The sequence below is a fragment of the Triturus cristatus genome, chromosome 3_2 (genome assembly GCF_964204655.1).
Source record: "Triturus cristatus chromosome 3_2, aTriCri1.1, whole genome shotgun sequence".
Classification (NCBI taxonomy): Eukaryota; Metazoa; Chordata; class Amphibia; order Caudata; family Salamandridae; genus Triturus; species Triturus cristatus.
The window spans coordinates 1,142,569,179-1,142,589,568 of NC_140584.1; the positions used below are offsets into that span (position 1 = coordinate 1,142,569,179).

At 48.3% G+C, this 20,390-nt stretch overlaps 1 protein-coding gene across 2 annotated transcripts in view; it reads left to right on the forward strand.

The window, feature by feature from the left end:
- The window catches only part of LOC146859283 (uncharacterized), a 101,914-nt gene extending 82,431 nt beyond the window's left edge, over positions 1-19,483 (forward strand). For both annotated transcript variants that reach the window (XM_085649964.1, XM_085649965.1), the window contains one exon: positions 18,899-19,483. In XM_085649964.1, the coding sequence (XP_085506090.1) occupies positions 18,899-19,044 (146 nt within the window). In that variant the 3' untranslated portion in view covers positions 19,045-19,483. The remainder of the gene's footprint in view (positions 1-18,898) is intronic.
- Positions 19,484-20,390: the final 907 nt, after the last annotated feature.

Consider the following 20,390-nt stretch of genomic DNA (forward strand, 5'->3'; position numbering starts at 1 on the left):
TTATCAGAATGTTAAAACGTGAACAGATGGCCAATATTTTTATCCGGGAAGAAGTGGCGACCTCAGACCCCATCATGAATGTATGTGGTTACGCAGGACACAAATGTGACTTTATTTTTGTGCAATTGCAACTTCTTAACTGCGTATATTTGTCAGAATTAGTGCATGTTCTTAAACAGTAAGCACTGGGTTTTATCTGCTTTCTGACGTATGCAGGCTGTGCCACTGACTCAAAGAATTTCTTGAGGTGGGGTGTCCTGTGGGTTCATTGGGGAAGGCGAAGGATGAATCTAGCTGCGGATTTCTGTAGGGTCTGAAGTTTCTGTAGAAGGTGTGGCGATTCCTATGTAGAGGGTATTGCTGTAGTCCAGTTGGATGGTGATGAGGGCTTGTGTCCTGGTGCGTCTTGTGTGTAGGGATAGACACTTTGAGCATGCTACGTAAGATCTTCTGAGTGAGGAAGTGGGTGGGGGAGACTGGGTTGATCTATGGCTTCATGGTGAGCTTCTTGTAAATGATGATTCAGAGGTTTCTGGCATGTTTGGAATGAGTGTGTGCCGGGGGGGGGGGGAGCCTTGGTCTTGTGGCCACCAGGAGTCGTTCCATGTGTTGCTGCTGTTGCCGATGATCAATACTTTCGTCTTGTCTAAGTTCAGCTGCTGGCAGTTCTTAATCCAGTTAGTGGCGTTTGTCATGCATCTGTGGAAGTTGGTTCTGATGGTGGTCGGGCCGTCGATCAGTGAGAGGATAAGTTTGGTGTCGTCTGTGTAGGAAAATATGTTGAGACTGTGTGATCTGGCGATGTTGGCCAGTGGGGTCATATATGACTTGAAGAACGTGGGGCTGAGCCCTGGGGGACACTGCAGGTTATCTGCTCTGGTTCAGAGGTGAAAGGTGGGAAGTGGATCCTCTGGTTTCTTCCGGTCAGAAAGGAGGTGATCCATCTAAGCGCATCCCCCTTGGATGCTGATGTGGTGGAGTCTTTCGATCAATGTTTGTCTGGATATGATGTCAAAGTCTGAGGAGAGGTGGAGGAGGATCAAAGCTGCTGTTTCTCCTCAGTCGAGGAGGGTCCGTATGTTGTCGGTGGGAGGCTGCGATCACGGCGGTTTCGGTGCTGTGATGGCTGCAGATGCCGGATTGGTAGGCGTCAAGTAGCTGGTTCTGCTCCAGGTGTGTCCGGAGTTGATTGTGGATGATCTTTTCTAGTAGTTTCGCTGGGAATGGGAGCAGGGCGATTGGCCGGTAGTTTTTGAGTTTGCTGGGGTTGGCGGAGGTTTTTTTTTCCCTTTCAAATCTGTTTTATTGAAATCTCAAAAATATAAACCCTAACAATAATCCTAAGGGAAAAATAAAGAGGGAAAACTGTAGGAAGGTGGATATCTGACTATGGTTACCCCCAACTTTTTGCCTAGTGTCTAGCTGGTTTTTTGACTTAGTTGGCCTGAGATCCTGCCATTCAGGGTCTCAGGCTGTCTGCTCTCTCTTTAAAATGGACTCCATGTACCCTAGGTACATTCCCAATTGGTAAGGATCACCTTATTGGACCCTGTACAGTGTACCCTAGGTACCCAGGGCATAGGTGTACCCTAGGCCTCCCAGGGGCTGCAGCATGTATTATGCCACCCCTGGTCTGGCCTTCCAATCAGACACAACTGGCTGATCACTCAGCTGGGGCAAGGTCGTGTAATCACCCCTTGCTTAGATATAGTATGCCTATATCTACCCTTATATATAGACACATGTGTACCTATCAGTCACTCCTATGGCAGGCCTTAACAATCCTGGAGGTAGAGTGCTTGGTAACATGTGAGATGGTGCTCTAGCATGAGCTGAGCCTGTCTGCAGCTTTCGGAACCATGTCCTTATAGCTGTTCTATGATATAGCCTACCATATACTCTTAAAGTGCCTTATAATCTTAAACGGTTATGGTAACTATGGTTTGGCTTTATCAAAACATGTCGTGTAAGGTGTCTAACACTTTGGAATAATACCCCCATACCATACCATTTCTGGTGATGAGGATATTATTCCCCCCTTCTAGAGGGAGAGACATGTTAAAATCCTACTTTGCTGTTTAACTCTAACCAAAGCCTCAGCATCACAAAATGGATGCTGCTGCCACAGACACAAGTCTGACCTCCTGCTGCTGGGAGTGATCCCGGCAAGGGAGGCTTGGACAATAGGTTTCCTGCTGTCTGGGGAGGTGCTAGCACCTCCCCAGACAGACATTAGTGTATTGGGGCAGGGAGGGCTGAAAGGAATGAGACATGCCTGGGGCACACAAGGTGTCCCATGCATAGTCCAGTTCAAACCGGTGCTGGGGCACACCAGCCCCAGTCCTGGCGCGAAACTGGACAAAGGGAAGGGGGTGTAACCACCCCCCTCCCAGGTCCCACCCATAAGGTGTGACCTAGCAGGTAACCCAGCCCCCCAGATTAGTATAAGAGTGGTAGCTGGGCCCCAGGAGATTAGATTATCCTGAACCTGCAACTTGAACAGAAACTCTGGACCTTCGACATTCGACGAAAGAAGAAGACTGAAGAATCTCCCTTGTGGCCAAGGAGTGGCTACCCTATGCAAACAGGCACCATCAAGAGACTACCCTTTGCTTTGCTAAAGTTCTACGAGGGACCGACTGCAGAGCCCGACCAGAGCCTTGACTTCCAGACTTCTCCGACCCTGATCCACATCCACAGCCGAGCTGAGATCCGTGGAGGCGACGAGAGACGTGGGACCGGCTACCTGGGAAAAGTGGCGAGTATCTTCCAGCGCAGCTTCTGAGGTTCCCTCGAAGTTGTGCACCGGGGATTGAGAAGCCCCAGCCCCAAGCACCATCTGCACCGAAGATCAGCCCCTCATACTCCACGAGTCCTGCGTGGGGCCCTTCTGCATTTTCCTGCTTGCCGCGCCTGTCCGGTTGCTTGCCCGTTGGCTGGTGGCCTTTGCGACGACGCATCCTGAAATCTTCACCGCTGGTTTGGCTCCTCCAGACTGGCTCCCGCTTCTTTACAAAAGAGAAGCACCCCAGACCTTCCTGGTCTGCACCAGAAGCAAGTCCTCCGTTCTTCGTGGGTCCCGCTTGCCAAGGCTTGGTGAGTCCTAGTCCAACTTCGACGCCGCCGACAGCAAGAGCCTTCGTGGGACAGCTCGCCTCCTGGTCCTGGTCGTCCTCGACGTTCCCTGGTCCTCGTGGCTGCAGCGACAAGCTTCACCTTCCCCTGCTATCTTCACGACATCGCCTGGTTCCTTCCTGGTTCCACGTGGTCACTGGCTAGTGACCTTGACTCTGTCCCTTCTGCTTGCAGGTCTCCTCTCTTCTTGATCCCAGCCTTGGGATCCACCGGACACTCTTCACTGACTGCCTGTCAGCAACTTTCCTTCAGGCATCCATAGAAGTCCACGACGAAACCCGACGCAAGTTCACACCTATGCACCCGCAGCCCGTGGGCTAGGTAACTTGGGTACTCCGGTGCTCACAAGGGTAGTGACTATCCTAGGGTCTAGTTTCCGAGTCTTGACTCTCTAGCTGCTTCAGAAGTGTCCTTAAACTGTTTATTTCAGAACTGTACTATTTCTATCGACTATACGCATTACGCGTGAGTGTTTCCACTCTGCACCTGAATCCCGTGGGCCTCCCACTTCCTAACTGTTGCTAGTGTAGTGTAGCCCCAGCGATTCCCTAGGCCTAGGCCTATCCTATTTCCGTGACAGTGGTCCTTATACCACTTCTTTAGTATATGGTTTGCGTGGCCCCTAGGGCCTAACTGTATTACTTACCTGTGTGACTCAATGTATGCTTAAATAAGACTGTATTGTACTTACCTCTAATCTCATAAAGAGTGCTGAGGGTTTGACTAGAATAAATACACTTTATTTTATATATATATCTGTTGTGGTGTCCTTTCATTTGGTATTCAAGGGATTATATATGGTATCAAAGCTAGCTTCACATGCCATTCAGAGTTTAGCCTAAGACTGCTCTTGTCCGTGCTACCACTAGGATAGCTGGTCTATAAGGTTGACTTTACAACCAATCACCATAAGGGTTGTTTGGACTGATATAAGGTGTACACTAGAACTAGTGACATCATACATCAGGCCAACTTCTCACAAAAACGAAAAAAGAAAAAAAAAGAAAAATGAGGATGGGGGAGGGAGAACAAATGCAAGTCGACATTCCCAGAGTAAAGCATTGAAATCCAAAGGTTACATTTACGCTAAGACTGAGCTACTGTACAATATCATGTTCCACACCTTTAAGGGATAAAAAGGCACCATAAAAGATCTAAAGCTTTGAGCCGTGCAAGTAGGCTGTTTGATGCTAAAAACGGTAAAAGGAGAAAAGAGGAGAAAGGCGCAAAATATCACTCCAGAGAACAAAACAAAACCCTGGGGAGAAGGAAGGAGGTGTGAAGTGAATAGTCGCATTGGTGCATATGTCAAGTGCTGTATAACCAGCCGGCTACGTATGTTCTCTGTCCGACCTCCAAAGTTATCTTCAAAGAGATGCAAGGGCCGGAGTTTAGGTGGCTGGAGGTTAGCGTACTCTAATGTGCAAAAACACGAATGGTTGCCATGTGCTTGCAAACTTAGTCTTATGGAGACTGAGCCGTGCTGTGAGAAGTTCCATCGCCATATTATGACACAAACGGGAAAACCACAAGGTCACTGGAGGCGTATCCGCCTTCTTCCAATAGGTAGTTAGGAAACATTTTATGTAAACTATGAGGAGTGTAGTACCATTGTGTCATAACCTCGTAGGCAGTCTCCCTCTGAAGCATGCTGCGAAAGACCTTCAGTATGTAATGCCAAAGCTGTTTCCATTGTTTAGGAGTGATCTCATCAGGACTACTGGATTGCCATTGCGACTGATAAGCATGCAGGGTGATCCGAGGGGTGTGTTGGAGCACTTTGTACGTGTGGGATATCAGTCCCCTGGATCCATCATAGGAGCAAACCAGCATTTCAAATGGGGTGAACAGGCGGGTAGCCCCCTGGATAGTGGATGGTGTCTGTAAAAGTCCGGTTTGTTTGGGTCGGCTGCAAGCAGCAGAGTTGGAACCATGCGCATTGGGGTGTTCAAGCACCCAGTACACAACAGTATTTGTAAGTTGTGAACACAGTCCTGTTTCATGGTTTGAAGCAACCACTGCTCTGAAATTTGATTGACATATCTCTTATATAGCTGACGATGGTCTATTTTGTGCATTTTAAATAGGTTTTTGAGGAGTTTTATTTGCTCATTTTCTTAAAGTCAATGTGATTGTTTAGTTTTGAATGCTTTAGGGTTTTGGGTATTTAATATGTCATGGTTTAACATGCCTTGTTTCACTAAACCTCTTTTTTCTTCATTATCGCGTATGAAAGCACTGCCAAATATACAAGTTCAGACTACCAGTTGTACAAAACCTAACACTTTATAAGTACATCTCTGAGTGCTATAACGTGCCTATTAGTGTCAAAGCTTCTATGTTAAAGAATTTTGAAGAGACTTTATCGTATTTCATGAAATAGCACGGAAGCCTATCCTTGGCTGTGTGTGGCCGTTCACCAGTGGCAAGTAAAATAACAGTATATGCTGTAGCACCCATGATTATGTGCTGCATGGCGAAATACACATAAGGTCTCAAAGGCGAGACCTACTGGCTTTGCCAATACTTGTTTTTATTACAAAGGCTGTACATACCCATGTATTTGATGCGGTTGTTGAGTAATGGTTGCTCTTGGCACTATATTGGGGGGTTGGGGGGCTACTGTGTTGAGCCTGGGGCTGCTAGTGGCGCCGACTAGTGTGCTATTTCAACACAGTGGTTTGTCCTTGCATTATACTGGGGACTGATTCAATGCATTGGCTGCTCTTGGCGCTGGGTACTGTTTTAAGATAGTAGTTACTCTTGGCTCTACACAGAGCACTCTATCGAGCCAGTAGCTGCGGTTTGCGCAGTGTTGGGTGCTGTATAATTCAGTGGCAGCTGTTGGTGCAGCTTCTAATGGAGATGCCGTGATCTGTTTTTAGGTGTTGTGTGGCGTTCCAGCGCAAAGCGCTGCTCGCCTCGTCGATATTTATTGTGAAGAAGATTTTTTTTTTTTTTTTTTAGAGTTTTATATAGCGCGAACTTGACCCGAATCCAATCCGGTATCAGAGCGCTTTACATAGCACCAGTTACCTTATATTAGGACACACATTAATTCTTTGTTAGGCACGTTGAGTTATGCTTGAGATTAGTTTCAGATTCCTAGGAGTGGTGGGTATGTATGGTAGCTGCGAGGCACTGCATGTCATTAGCACCTGACACCTTTAAGTGTAAATATTCCATCCCCTGAGTGTCTGTGTAGACTGTGGCCTTGCTAGGATAGTATGAGTTCTATGGGTACCGTGTATAGAGAGAACATCAAGGGAACATAAGAAGCCTTAGCAGACATCCAGTTGCGATCAGGAAAAGCCCATCTCTGGAAAATGATGCCTGTTCAAAAGGAAAGAGATGTACCGGTCCAGGTAGTAGTCCTATATTCTAATTTCTAAAGTTTTGTCTTCAGACCTGACCAATCTCTATGGTCAGGTCAACAGAATAGTCAAGGAAGGTAGTCTGGCAGCCTGCATGAGGTTCCCTAAGCCCCGCCCCTCATTTCCATTGGCTGGCGTCACCGTTTATGCTAATCGGTGGCCTGCCATTGGATATTAGCTTTTTGGGTTGACGCCCTTTGGCCTCTGAGCCGGACTGGGTCGCCTGCTTTGCTGCTGTCGCAAAGCACTTTCTTATCTTTATGGGGCCATGTGTTTCTAATTAGAAAAACATGGCCCCATAAAGATAAGAGATCCCCAAGCTCCGGCTGCAGCGCGGCCCTCTTTCACTTTTGGGACCGCGTTTGTTTTCATTCTGTGTTTAGCGTTACAGAGACAAAAGCTTTCACAATCTCAGATTTATCTATCATAGAAGAAAGACACACTGACAGCCTTGTATCAGTCTCGGCACCAAAACTCGTCAGGAAGCGAAGAAGAGTGCATATATCCCCCGGGGGCACCATAGAGATCAATCTGCAGTATGACATGGCCGCACAGCTTTTATTTTAGAATGGACTACAAATCCCTCCTTCTCCAGCCTATTACCAAACTCCTCACTTTGGTGAGTGCTCTAATACAGCATATGAGAGACCGCGTCTTGCTGCAGCCTTTGAATACTTACTTCCGCTGTCGTGAGGTCTTCCTAGTCTATCGAGGCTCTCGGGTCTGTAGCTCTCGTTATTCCACTCCGGAAGATGTCTGCTCGTCAAGCATTTCCTTTGCTGCTCTGTGTGTCCGCTGTCCTTTTGCTGGCCGTTGCCTCCTGGACTCAGCACCGCAAAACGAAGGACATCCGAGACTATAATGATGCAGACATCGCGCGGTTGCTTGAGGAGTGGGAGGTGAGTGGGGAAGAAGCAATTAAAGGGGCTCTGAACATGGGTGGATCTAGGGATCCCGGGGATGCACGGCGCCCCAGACTAGAAGTAATTGTAGAGTTTTAATTATTGTATCGCAGTCACAAATTGTTTAGTAATGACAAAAGACTTGAGTATCAATGGACGATAAGGGTATGCTTTTAATATTCGCTTCCTGCGAATTGCCCCAGCATCAGGGACTTTTCCGTATAATTATTTGAGCCTTGCCCTCTCGTTCCTGTGAACCGCAAACCACCTCCGGAGTCACATGTATCATGACTGGCCATTGCTCTGCTAGGTTCCAGGCCGAAACTCAGTTTGTCTCCTCCGCCTATCCTTCACCACCTTTCAATAAAAAATATTTCTGATACCCTTTGCATGTTTTGTTTTTAGGGTGATCCTGTTAAACCAAATTATTTACTTCCCGAGTTGGGGGATGAACACATGCTGGTACTCCAGAACAGTATTTAAACACTATTAGTTGTAGCAAGGGTGGAGGGAGAATGTTTCATGGCCTGGATGGAGTGTTCTCCATGCGCTCCTCTACGTGTCAGCAGGTTTGCACATGCTATACGTAGACCCTAAACTATATAATCCAGGAGTCCCAGAAGCGATTCTGCTGAGTCAGTACACGTCTGATTCACCCTGTGACAAAATATTTACCAAGGGCCTTATGTTCAGTGAATGTTTAACTGCTGCACATTGCAAGTTGATCACCTGAGTCAGCTGTATTACAGCTGACTACATGCCAGAACTCTGTGACTACTAGAGTGAGGTGCAGTTTGTCGAGGTTTAAAACTGTTCGCATAATTTCTTTGACCAAATGATGAAATTGCAAGAAATAATGTCACACCAAGCTCCGAAGTTGCGGCATATAAAGGTGTTTTTTTTTGCTCTGGTACTCATAGTTTTATTGTGTTTCCTTATACAAGAAGCTTCTTTACAAATTTCAGAATGAAAAAACTGAACAGGGGGGTGTTTTCATACCTGGTACGTAGCAGTTTTACATCACTACGTGGCGTGAGCCAAATCTAAGTAAACAGCATTGTGGCAATGACATCATGTGAATATGCAAGATCTCTTTTTAGATCTCACCCCTGGTAGGCGAAAGCCTCTTGTTGACCATACCAAAAACTTAGTTTGCTTGAAGCCCGCCAGCTGCTTACCATTGGTAGACTTTTTTTAATTTAATTTGCATGCTTCTTATTCAATGGCTTCTCTTTCTCTTCTTGTGTTTGTGTCTTGTTTACCATCCTTTTGATTGGCTAACTTGTATCCTTCCTCTGCTCACATTAAGGGAACTCATTTTTTCTTTAAACTCCACAAGATACTGTGTTTTCAGCATCTCTCCATATGCATATGTTTCTTCCAGCCCCTCCTCAAGCACTCCATGTTGCCTCCCCACTTGCTCTCTGCCCTGTGAGCTACTCTTTATTCCATCCATGTTGCTTCTGCCTTCCCCACTTGCTTTCTTCTTGTGAGCTGCTTTTTATTTCCCTCATGCACAGTGATGCTTCCTCCTCCCTACCCATTGCTTCCTCCTTCTGAGCTTTCTTTATATATTGTTCACTCCCTGTCTGTTTCTGTCCTTGCCCATTGAACCTGCCCCACCCAAGCCCCTTTTTTGGTGCTTCTCTCCAAGCCTCTCCATTGCTTCCCTGTCCTTCATGCTGCCATGCCACATCACTTTTAAACAAGCATTAATAGGTCTCGCCTTTCATTAAGTTAAAGCCATTTGCTTTGCTAATGGTATTCTTTAGCAAAGCAAATGGCTTTAACTTAATAAAAGGCAAAACCTATTGCATCTTCAATGCTTGTTGATGAAGATAATCTGGCCTGTGGAGGAAAAGGAAAGGTCGGCCTCCCGCTCCAATTTTGATCCAGCAGAAAGACCGGATCATGTGCCACGAGTTCTGCGCCCAGATTTTAATTGGTTGCGCCTGCCCCTTGTATAGTACCCATGTGCGGCACTCCTCTGTGAAGCAGCGCTCTACTGCTGTGCGCTTTTTACATTTTGTTTACACGATTTTAAATGGTTACGTTCCTAGATTTTCATATGGCTATTCTTTCCCGTGCATGGGAATGTGCACCGATTTTTAATGTTTAAGGAAGATGTGTGTGGGGTGTAGTTAAGCCCAGATGTTGACTAAAATTCATGTTCTAACGGCTTGAGTTGCGATTGTTTTGCTTAGAATTATAACATCTTACTTAAGTCTAGCCCCCAACTTTGTGTACAGATCGTCGGCAATTCAGTGTGGCCATTGTTTTTAAGTATATTTGTATGCTAAACACGATTTTACGGAGCACTGCTTGTAACAACTGTTTCCAAGCTTTTAGCTTATTTTTCAAAGTTTTTATGACTGGAGTGTCGGAGGAGGGGGTCGCCTGCAAAGTCTTAGATATATGGATCTAAACATAGGATCTACCCTGTTTCTTAACATGCTTTCTTTACCATAATCATTCCATACTTCTAGATGTTGTACTCTGCAAGTTAGCAAGTTTCACATGTAAAGTCATTTTTCGACATAGTGTGTAAATATTACCTATGTCTTCGGGCCAGGCGCCTGCACAAAGCCAGTGTAACTGGGAATGGGTATTAAAATAATAGATGTGGTATGTCCGAGTGCTAGGCCAAAGGATAGCTCAGTGAGCTGAGCGCTCGCCACTGCCAAATGTTAGGTTCTTGACATCATCCTCAGCCTTCCACCCTTCTGTGGTTGTAACCACCATACAATGGCTAATGTTTGTCATTTAAATTACGGAGCTGAGAAAAGGATGAAGTACAGTATTCCGTGCTATTGTGGGAACTTGGAGAGAGTTTGGGTATAGTGCCGAACTTTGTATGGTGTACTGTGGGGAAAACCCCTCCTAAATATATGCTACAAAAACATCATAACCAGAGTATCCTTGTGACACGTAACTTCAATTATAGGTACCATACCAACACATATCTACAAGGTCCATGGGTTTGGAGACGAGGATAGTAAATCTGTACTTCGCTTCACCATATCTGGCACTTCATATTGCACCTATGATATGATATTCTGACACACAATGTTAGTGTTTCAAGGAAATGTGGTTGTTCATGCAGGTGACACACTACATAGATACCGACCTAATGTGTGTACAGCTAACTCGTGATGGTCTCCTGAAAATCTTGAATACATCTGTCCTTGTGGCGGATCATTCCCTACACATGAAGCATTAACGACATCAGCGCACGCATTGTGTTAAATTTGTACGTGAATTAAACCAATATGATGCTGGTTGATAGTAGCACGATATTCTATAATAAGAAATACAATAACATCCTATGTCCCTAGACCGCAGTAGCAGCGCACCTGTAAAATGTTTATTTTAGAGAAAATGTCTAAAGTGCTCGCCAGCCCTGGAGCTTTGGTGATGCGGTGCAGTGGGCTGATTCGGTCTTCAGAACCTGTTTGCAGTGTTCGAGACTCGCAAGGCTCTGGGGTTTTCACGACCCGCCCTGAGGCAGAGCACAGTAGGGGGCTGCCTGCATGCATTAAGTGGCACCGGTAATAGTGCCAATATCGGCAACTGTAGTCGCATAACACACATAATACATCAATAAACCACACGACACTTTTGTAAGTGGAGAAATATTGCTGCAGGTTTATTAGCATAACCAATATGCAAACATGGTGGGTTATCTTACGGGCGATCCGATCCCAGGGCAGGCCAACTCCTATGCCGCCTGCCCGTCTGATAAGCCTAAATTACACCGTGGCAGTCGCCAATTGGTGCATACCAAATCTTGGGAGGGGCCACCCCTCCCATCCGTGGACCAACAGTCCACTTGCTTACTCGCGTCTCCCCCCCCCCCCACCCCCCCGAAAAAGGTGGGCGGAGCGTATGCTGGCAGCCCCCGGTTGCTCAGACCCACAACCGCCCGTAGGACTAACGGGGCGCCGTAGTTCTTCCAGGGGACAACGCTAGACATCCCTGGGTATCCTGGCTTAGCACCCCACTGTGCTGCTGCATGACGTACCCCTTGGTATCTGCAGACTCTGGATCGCCCTGTAACTCCTCCACAGCCTTGGGAGTGGCCACCGTCACTACCAGGGCCCCCCACCAACGTAGACCTATTTACTTACAACCTGCTGCAGCCAAAGCTTCTCCTAGGTCCAGTAGGAAAAGATCCATGCCTAAACTAGAGAGGTGCACCCCATCTCCCTCCAGGCACCCTGTGGACTTGGCGTGTATAAGACCATGCCTGATGAAGCCAAAACCTCTTTGCTCTTCGAAACTGCGCATGGCTCGATTAACTTTCCTCCTAGACACCTCAACAGCTCCAAACAGTACGTGGTGTCATCTCTGACCACCACAGTTCGCATGACCCCATGATGCTGCTTAGCTGGCATAAGGTGTCCCTCATGTCCTGGAGCAAGGCTCTTCTGCCTAATGTGGTCAGGTCGTTCCCTCCCAGGTGAATCACCAACAAGTTCGGCGGAGGACACCCCCACCCCCGAGTCTCTGCCTCAATTTCCTTGTCAGTTCACTCCAGCGCATGCCTGGGTAGCCCAACCACGTGAGGTCTGTGGCTATGAAGCCATTCCGCCACTCTCTGACCTCCGCCCACCGAGCCAGTCTCGCGATGCTTGAATGGCCAATTACCCATACCTTGGTTCCTGCTAAATAAAGAAATGAAGTTTTTGAACGTATTTTATTGACAAATACCACAAAGCACAACACTTCAAAATACACACAAAATCCTGAACTGCACACAAGGATGGTGTGGCCAGGGCGCCCCACAATCCTACTGATACCAACACTGACTGCGCCCCGGGCCGAGGCCCTAGTCCCCTCACCTAGGGCCGGATGTATCGTTTGTAGCACTGCGACTCCCAGCGCCCCACTTTCTTGATCCCTTCTGCTGGCATCCCTTCAAGAAAAGCCGTGGTCGCCGCCCCTATTCTAAAGGAGTGGCTACTGAATTTCTTGTTCCCGTCCACCTGCCCTGATAAGCGAAGGCACGTCTGCATGATGTGGTCCACCTGAAATCTAGTGACCGGGACCCCATCAGAATGTACCAGTAGATAACCCGCTGTCACCGGGCGGAGGGCCAAGTAGGCTCTGAGCCTGACCACAGGGCAATATCTGTCGTCCCCTAAGCTATGCAACACAATCAACCTCCCCCGCCCGCCTTGGTCTGTTTTGGACTGTCTCATGCTAATTCTGATACTTTCAGAATCCAGGTATACGTCCTTTACGTTCAGGGCCACCCCTGAACTGTCTGCCTTTGATCTCGCCACCAGTTACCCGATCCTGAAAGCCCCAAAGAAGGCCAGGGCGAAGCAGGCCGAGAACAGCGTAGCTTCATAGCCTGGTTGAGTGGCCCTAACCATGCAATCTATCATCCCCTGAAGAATAGGATACCCAATAGGTGACCTGGAATCCGGCACGCGCGGCTGCATCCTGGCCCACCCTTGCAGCACCACCTTGATCACTAAGGCTTTGGTGGGGTCTGACTGTCCCATTAACTTGGCGTGGTGGCTGATGGCGGACAGGTGACCCATGATCCATGAATGCGACTTCCCCCCACCTTTGGCCCACAAGAGGAATTGTTGCACCCTAAGTTCCAAGCCAGCCTGTTCTCCTTCCCACGCCCCGGTGATCGCGCAAAACTTCGCCACACAGCTCCTGTAACGTCTCGCTGTCCTAGGGGCTAAGGACCGTTCCCCCAGTTCCCTCATCCGCAGTCCCACTTCAGCAGCAGCCACAAGTGTGGCGGGAAAGGGGTCCCCTCTTCTCTCGCCTTCGGCCAGGCCTCCCGGAAGCGGTGCCACTGAAAACGAGAGAGCGAGTCAGCGGCTACATTCAAAACCCCTTGGATGTGCCTGGTCCTACACTCTACATTGTTTTTTAGGCATGCCCTCACCAGTTCGCGCAGCAGACACAATACCAGTGGACAAGTGGCTGAATGAGTGTTTATGGCCTGCACCACAGCTAGGTTGTCTGACCAGAACAAGACCCGTTTCGCTGACAAGGCCCTAGGCCAAAGATGAAAGGCTACGACTATGGGGAAGAGTTCCAGGACAGTGATTGGACGTCACTTTCTTCTTATGCCATGCATTAGGCCACTTCTCGGCACACCACTCCTTGTCCATGATCAAGCCGAACCCTTCCTGACCTGACGCGTCTGAAAAGAGCGCTAGCTCTGCGTTGCTGCGCCAGATGACCGACCCGTTAAAGTCGTTCAGGAAGTCCGCCCACATCAGTAAGTCTTCCCGCATGCCCCTGCTCAGCTTGACCATATGATGTTTCTTTTTGACCTGGGATGTAGCTCGGGCCAACCTACGCGCAAAGACCCTACCTGCGGGGATGATTCTGGCAGCGAAATTGAGTTTACCCAGCAGCCCCTGAAGGGCACCCAGCGAGACCTTCTCTTTCCCTACTGTAAGCCCAATCTGCTGTCTCAAGTCCTGCACCTTATCTCTGGGGAGCCTAGCTTTGCCCGCAACAGTGTCTATCTCAACGCCCAGGAAGGTGAGGACTTGCGCTGGGCCCTCAGTTTTCTTGGAGGCCAAGGGAACGCCGAGCTGCTGCATGAGGGATTGGAACTTAGAAAGGGCTGCCCTGCACTCTTGGGAGCCATCTACCCCTATGAATAGAAAGTCGTCCAAGTAATGAGAGACCCCCTTCACCCCCGAGAATTGCTGGAAAGCCCATTGGAAGAACGAGCTGAAGGCTTCGAAGAAGGCACAGGAGACTGCGCACCCCATGGGCATACACTTGTCAAAATAGTACAGGCCGTCCATCTTGAAGCCGAGCAGGTCTTGGCTGGTCGGGTGCACTGGTAGCAGGCGGAAAGCCAATTCAATGTCCGCCTTTGCTAACCAGGCTCCCTTGCCAGCCCTCCTGACAAGGTCCAGAGCCACGTCCAGCGTACAATAAGACACAGAGCAAGCACCCTCTTGCAGCCCATGGTTTACGGAGTCCCCTTCCGGGTATGATAGGTGGTGTATCAGTCGAAAGGCTCCTGGCTCTTTCTTGGGTACCAACCCCAGCGGGGAGACCACGAAGTTCTGAAGCGGAGAATCCTTGAACGGACCCTCCACCCTCCCCAGTCTTAGTTCTTTCCAGACTTTCTCATGCAATACCTGAGGAAGGTCTCTGGCGGATTTGAGGTTATCCGCTTCCTTACTAGACGGCGCGTCCATGAATGGGATGATGAAGCCCTCGGAAAACCCCTTCAGCAGGAGCGCGCTGTCATGTTGGTTGGGATACCGCCTCAGGAGATGTAGCATTTGGTCAAGGTTAACCGGAGATGGGCCCTTGCGGGCGTGGGATGCGGACGCGCAGAGGGGTAGCGAAAGAGGGAGGTCTACATGCCCAATGGGGGGTGTAGAGGGCGCGCTGTTAATTGGCACGATAGGGCTGGAGATAGGTGGAGAGGGCGCAATTGGGGGACTCCGAACTAACTCAGCTGGCCTGCTTTAAGGACTCAGCCGGTTTCTTGTCTTGCTTGACCTGGCACGATGATGCTGTGTGACGACCTCCGCACTTGCTGCATGCATGCTGAAACTTGCATTTGAACCCCCACGAGCATGCGCCAGCGTTAAAAAGGTTGCATGTCCCAGGAGTGACTCTCCTGCCTCCCCCTCTGCCACCTCCCCTGCGCGCCCCCCGAAAGGACTGCCTGAACGGTTTAGTGTTGGGCTGGCTGTTCCCAGACTGAGCACTCCCTCCCCCTGTGACCTTAGTCGGAGCGACTGGGTTCTGTGCTCCCCGAGAACCCATGTGGTCCATCCACAACTGTACTTCCTTCTGATCCCATTCCATCTCAGGGCATATGGCCATCTTTTTCCGGAATTCCCTGTCGTAGGTCAGCCATCCTTCTCCCCCCCCACTTCTGTGCCTCAGTGTGAATCAATCTTTGGTACACTACCAGCGCCTGGCCCTGCTCTGGGAATTTCTCTAAAACACTCGTGACCCCCACCACACACGCCCCGCGGCCGACACATCGACTCAGCTCCGGGCACGGTCCCCCCCCCCCCCCCCCGCCCGTGGCACGCCGACCACAGGGCCCCGTCGCCTGGTACTGCCCAGGGCCGGGGCGGAGAGATGCTGACCGGCAAACTCACCGCAACAAATGTACTGGAGAAGCTGAGCGAGCGACAAACAAACAGCGACCAGCGACGACGAGACGATCGACCAGCGCAAGGCGAGACGTCGAGGGACAAGAGGGCGAACATCGCGGGGGGACAGCCTAAATACCCTTGTCCCCTCCCCCTTTCCTGGAAGTGGGTCCGCTGGACATCCTCCCTGGCCGTGGCCCAGGGACTAGACTGGTGCCTCCAGTGCCTTCCTGTGGCACTAAGGCGGACGCCCTTTTAGGGGGGGCTGCGGCACAACCCCCCCTCCCCCCCCCTCCCCCGGGCAGCCTTGCACACCCCAGGCCCAAAGCCCTGAAGCAGCTAAGCATAGATGGCCAAAACACAGCAGGCCCGGGGTGAGTGTGGGGCCTTTTAGAGTTGTAGGTCCCTGGGAGAGGGGGGCTGCTGGCCTATCAGACTCTGCCTTAGCGCGAAGCCCGCCCCAGTGAAGGCGAAAGGGAGGGCCGTCGAGTCCTGGTATGGGGGTATACCACGGCAGAGAGAGGGACTGGCAGGCTGGTCACCACCGGTGGGTGTGACGAGGAAGCTGCACCCGCATTCTCCACCTGGCCCATCTCATCCAAAATGCTTTTTCAAACATAAGCCAGGTCAAATCCTTATCCATAGGCACTGACATGTGTACATAATCACACTTATCAATGCAAACAATAGCTTTTCTGCTACTTTTGCTCCTTTGCTGGTGTGAGCTGCTATCAAAGTGGGTCGTGTAAACAAGATCATCCGAGCCAATTATTTCTGTCCCCTGTTCTCAAACTCCTCAGAAGCAGAGCGGGGTTTTACTCAGTATCTCTAGTCGTGTATCAAACTAAGCTTGTGAGTGAACTGACCACCAGCTCGGCCCTGAGCCCCACCACCACGACACCCGGCCAATTTAGACGGTGCTCCCTTGCTGGTTATGTTAGGAAACAGCATGGGAGCAGCACAAGGATTTGCTTGGTCAGGTGCTGCCAACGCTCCATAGGAGGACTGGGGGCTGTGGTAGCAATCCCCCGGGCTCCCTACATTGTGCATGTAGGCAAGGGTTCAAGTGCTCATGCCGGGCTCAATGGGTAGAGCAGCGCTGTTTAAGATGGTGGCACGCCCCCGTTTTACCTATATACCACAGAATAGCCGCTATCGAGTCACCAATAGGTTTTTTAAAGACGAGATACTTTACTGAGGAAATTGTTATGGGAGGTGGGCCCCCCAAGATTAGCATTGTCTACTCTATAGCGCTCTACTTATGAGGGCATTGCCTAATGTTAAGTGATACTATAAGGTGCCACATTAAAACGTGATCAATGGCTGCGTGTATGTACAATCAGAAGACCTGGCGTTTTGATTAGACAGAGAGATGCTGGGAGAGAAGGGCTATTTGCTTGTTATCTACGGTGGGAGGCTGACTGAGAATGCCCCCTCACCCCCACCCCCCAGCAACTAAAAAGGTAGTGGCTATATGGCATGAGCTTCAAAGAGAAAGGGATCCTGAGTGCACCTCACTCCAAGGACCCCATTGTTGATGGGCACACGACTGAGAGAAGTATCTGGCATGGATGGCTTCCATACGTGGGAAGTGTTAGGCATAACATACTGGCAGATGTATGGGATGCCAGTGGGGTGGTACAGTTTGCATAGCTTCAAACCGAATACAAGACGACTCCCTCTCAGGTATTCAAGTACCTCCAACTGAGACATGGGCTACAGGTTAGTATCGCGTCGGGTGTGGCGGTTATGAAGGCCTTGCCTCTGAAGAACAGATAGCTGGAGGGGCCAATGCTCATTAAAGCAATTTCTCTCGGATACCAGACTCTGATGAGGAATACCCAAAGAGAACTTGAATGCTTGAGGGCAAGATGGCAGAGGGACGTTGGGGACTCAGAGGATGGGGACTGGGGAGAGGCCTTGCAATTCCCCAGGCAGGTAGTGATGAAGACCTGTTACAGACTGATGCAACTAAAGATCCTGCTCAGGGTCTATTGTACCAGAGCTCTCCGGCATAAATTAGGTAAAATCTTGGATGAGAACTTTTTGCGAGGGTGTGAACAGAAGGGTATATTCTGCAACACACTCTTGGAGTACCCGATACTAGGTGAATTCTGAGAGGGGGGCCCTCTCACACTGGAGGATGCTACTGATATCCGGATTACTCTGGAGCCCTATTGATATTGTTAAGGATATGGAGTGGATCTGATGCATCTTTTTACCAGGACATATTAATTTACCTGTGGTTTCTCCTAGCCCAGGGAGAAGGGGCCCTTGTGTGGGGATCCTCTGTGGCTCCCATGCAAAGCCACTGTGAAACAAAAATGAACATAAGCTATGTGCATGAAAAGGAGATTTGTAAAAGAAGGGGATGCCCAAAGCCGTTTTTAAAAAGTTGAAAAGGATGAATGAGTTATTTTTCAGGTAATTTAGCCCGTAACCTCAGTAGAGGGGGAGCGTTGGGGATTGGTTATTTGGACGGTGTATGCATGCTGTATTGTTTGGGAAAATCAATAAAATATTTTACAAACAAAAATAGATGTCTTGTTTTAGATGGGTCTAAATATCTGCAGAATTGTGCATCTGTTCAGTTAAGCTGGTCTCTCACACACAGATGTCTGTTTGGCTGTTGATCTTTGACACCCTGTGGGTAGCTGTAAATGAAGCATACTGTAGATGATGAAAGAATGTGTTCACCTGCTTATACTAAGCAATGAGGATGCCAAAGATATCCATGGTAAAAGTTCCTCTTCAGGAACCAAAACAGCAGCTAGAAAATGGTCCATCTTCACGATATGCTCACAGATCCTTACTAAATGGTACAAGTAGATCCAGGTCTTTTCTATGCTATGTTATTAGAGCTCTATCGAAAAATTTGACAGTTTGCGAAACATAGGATTGTATTCAATGTATCTGGCACTCTGGAAAAGGCACTTGACAGAACATATACTAATAGTATGCAGTGAGTGAAACATACAGCATTTGATAGCCAATGCAAAGGATGCTTTGTGTACATGTACGAAGCAGAAACTAGCAGGTATTTCTTTGTTACAACATGGAAAGGGAAGGACCATAGCAGACAGAGAGAGTAAGAATATTCCAGAGCTTGGCAGCTAGGGGGGAAAAAGCGCTAAAATGATCAAGGATTAGGATTCAAAACTGAGTTGTTAGCCGCAATTCTCAGTTGGAATCGGATTGATTTGGTGAACAAGGTTGGAAAGAGGGGTAGGCCGTAGCAACTGCACAAATAATGCAAAACTGTATGCATATTATAGTGTTGAAAAATGTTTTAAAGAAATTTGTAGTTTTTTCAATGAAAGATACTGGATAGATCTGAATAAAATATTTTACGTCTGGGTTTCCTTTTTTTCTACAGCGGAGGAAGAACTTCGTGCTTTACAGCAAGAATATTCCCGTGGATGCTCAGTGACGTCCCCTGCAGAGACCGAAACAGACCGGCTTGTGGATGCATGTTTGGAACGACTGGGAATGCTGCAGCGTCTTACTAAGAAAACGAAATGACTGATAGGTGTTCAATGTATGACAGGTGTTCGGTCCTGTTGACTGGTTGTCCTGTCACTTCATAAGGGAGGCTGATGTATTTGGGTATCCTGTGACAGATACTGGTGCACTGGCCACATTGGTTTTATAGGCGATGGCATACAGGACAGAAAAGGATCTGGTTTTGTATTCATTAACCAGAAGGAGGAGGATGAGCACCTACGTTCTATAGTTGCATGGAAGTGAGTCCCTTCCTGGTTCTATGTTTGTTAGTGAACACCAAAGTTTATGGGGCCGTGATGGTTTAGTGGTTAGTACTCTGTGCTGTGTGTGAACACCAAAGGTCATTTTAGGTTATAATACTCAATGTTGAGGAAACGGGCAAACAGTAGAAGTCATGCAGAGTTTTACAAAACAATTATTTTCATCTATCTGCCATGATTAAAGTTGTTTTTTTCAACATGTTGTTTTCTCTGTTGTCTTTACATCGAGTGCAGGGATCCACCTGTCGGCGTTTAGCAGAGTGAAAGGTTGCAATGTGCACAGAAACAGCACAAACGGATTTACCACCAATGTCTATCACCATATACAAAGTCTAATTTGGGGATATTAAAGGAAGGACACAGGAAAACACAAACTTAGCAAACACTTCTTGAGTCCATCTCTGTCCCATTGGGTTTAATTGGTAAAGTCCTTGACTAATTTGCCTCCTTTCTAACCAGTATACAGCTTGACATTATAAAAGAGCTTCTACTTCACCCATTCTCCCCTTACTGGTCAATACACCGCCTTACACCAGTGGCGCAAGTTACATCTCAAAGCATCAATGACAACGGTCAGCCTATATTTGAATCCCAACAACAAATCGTTGAGTGGCTAAGCTGCATGCAGTCTGCTTCTTCCCTCATATTCTGGTGCTGCTATCAAACTGTGCCTATCCTTAAAGGAGAATGTATTAAGAAAAGTCTCAGATGGAGTGGTACTAAGTCCATTTCTTTTACCGACTAAAACCCTTTATCCAACAACACCACTGATCCACTGTACAAAATTCTTGTCCTATTGTACATCTACAGGGGCTCTTCACCATGATTCCTCTCTCTCTTACAAAAGTTTAATTGTTTGCTGCTGCCTGCTGCAAGTGATCACTCCGAGGATGTGAACTGCTTTATCTTGAGATCCCTTACTCTAAAAGATAGTATGCTCCCCCAGTGCTTGTTTTGGATCTGCCCTGGTATCTCCCGCATTCCACTGGCCTTCAGAGGAAGAGGTGGTAATCTCCTGCTCTTCACAAATGATAGTCACAGAGGTTTACCCAGAAGGGCTCAAACTCCATGTTCATAAACATTTAAATTATTATTTGAAAACTG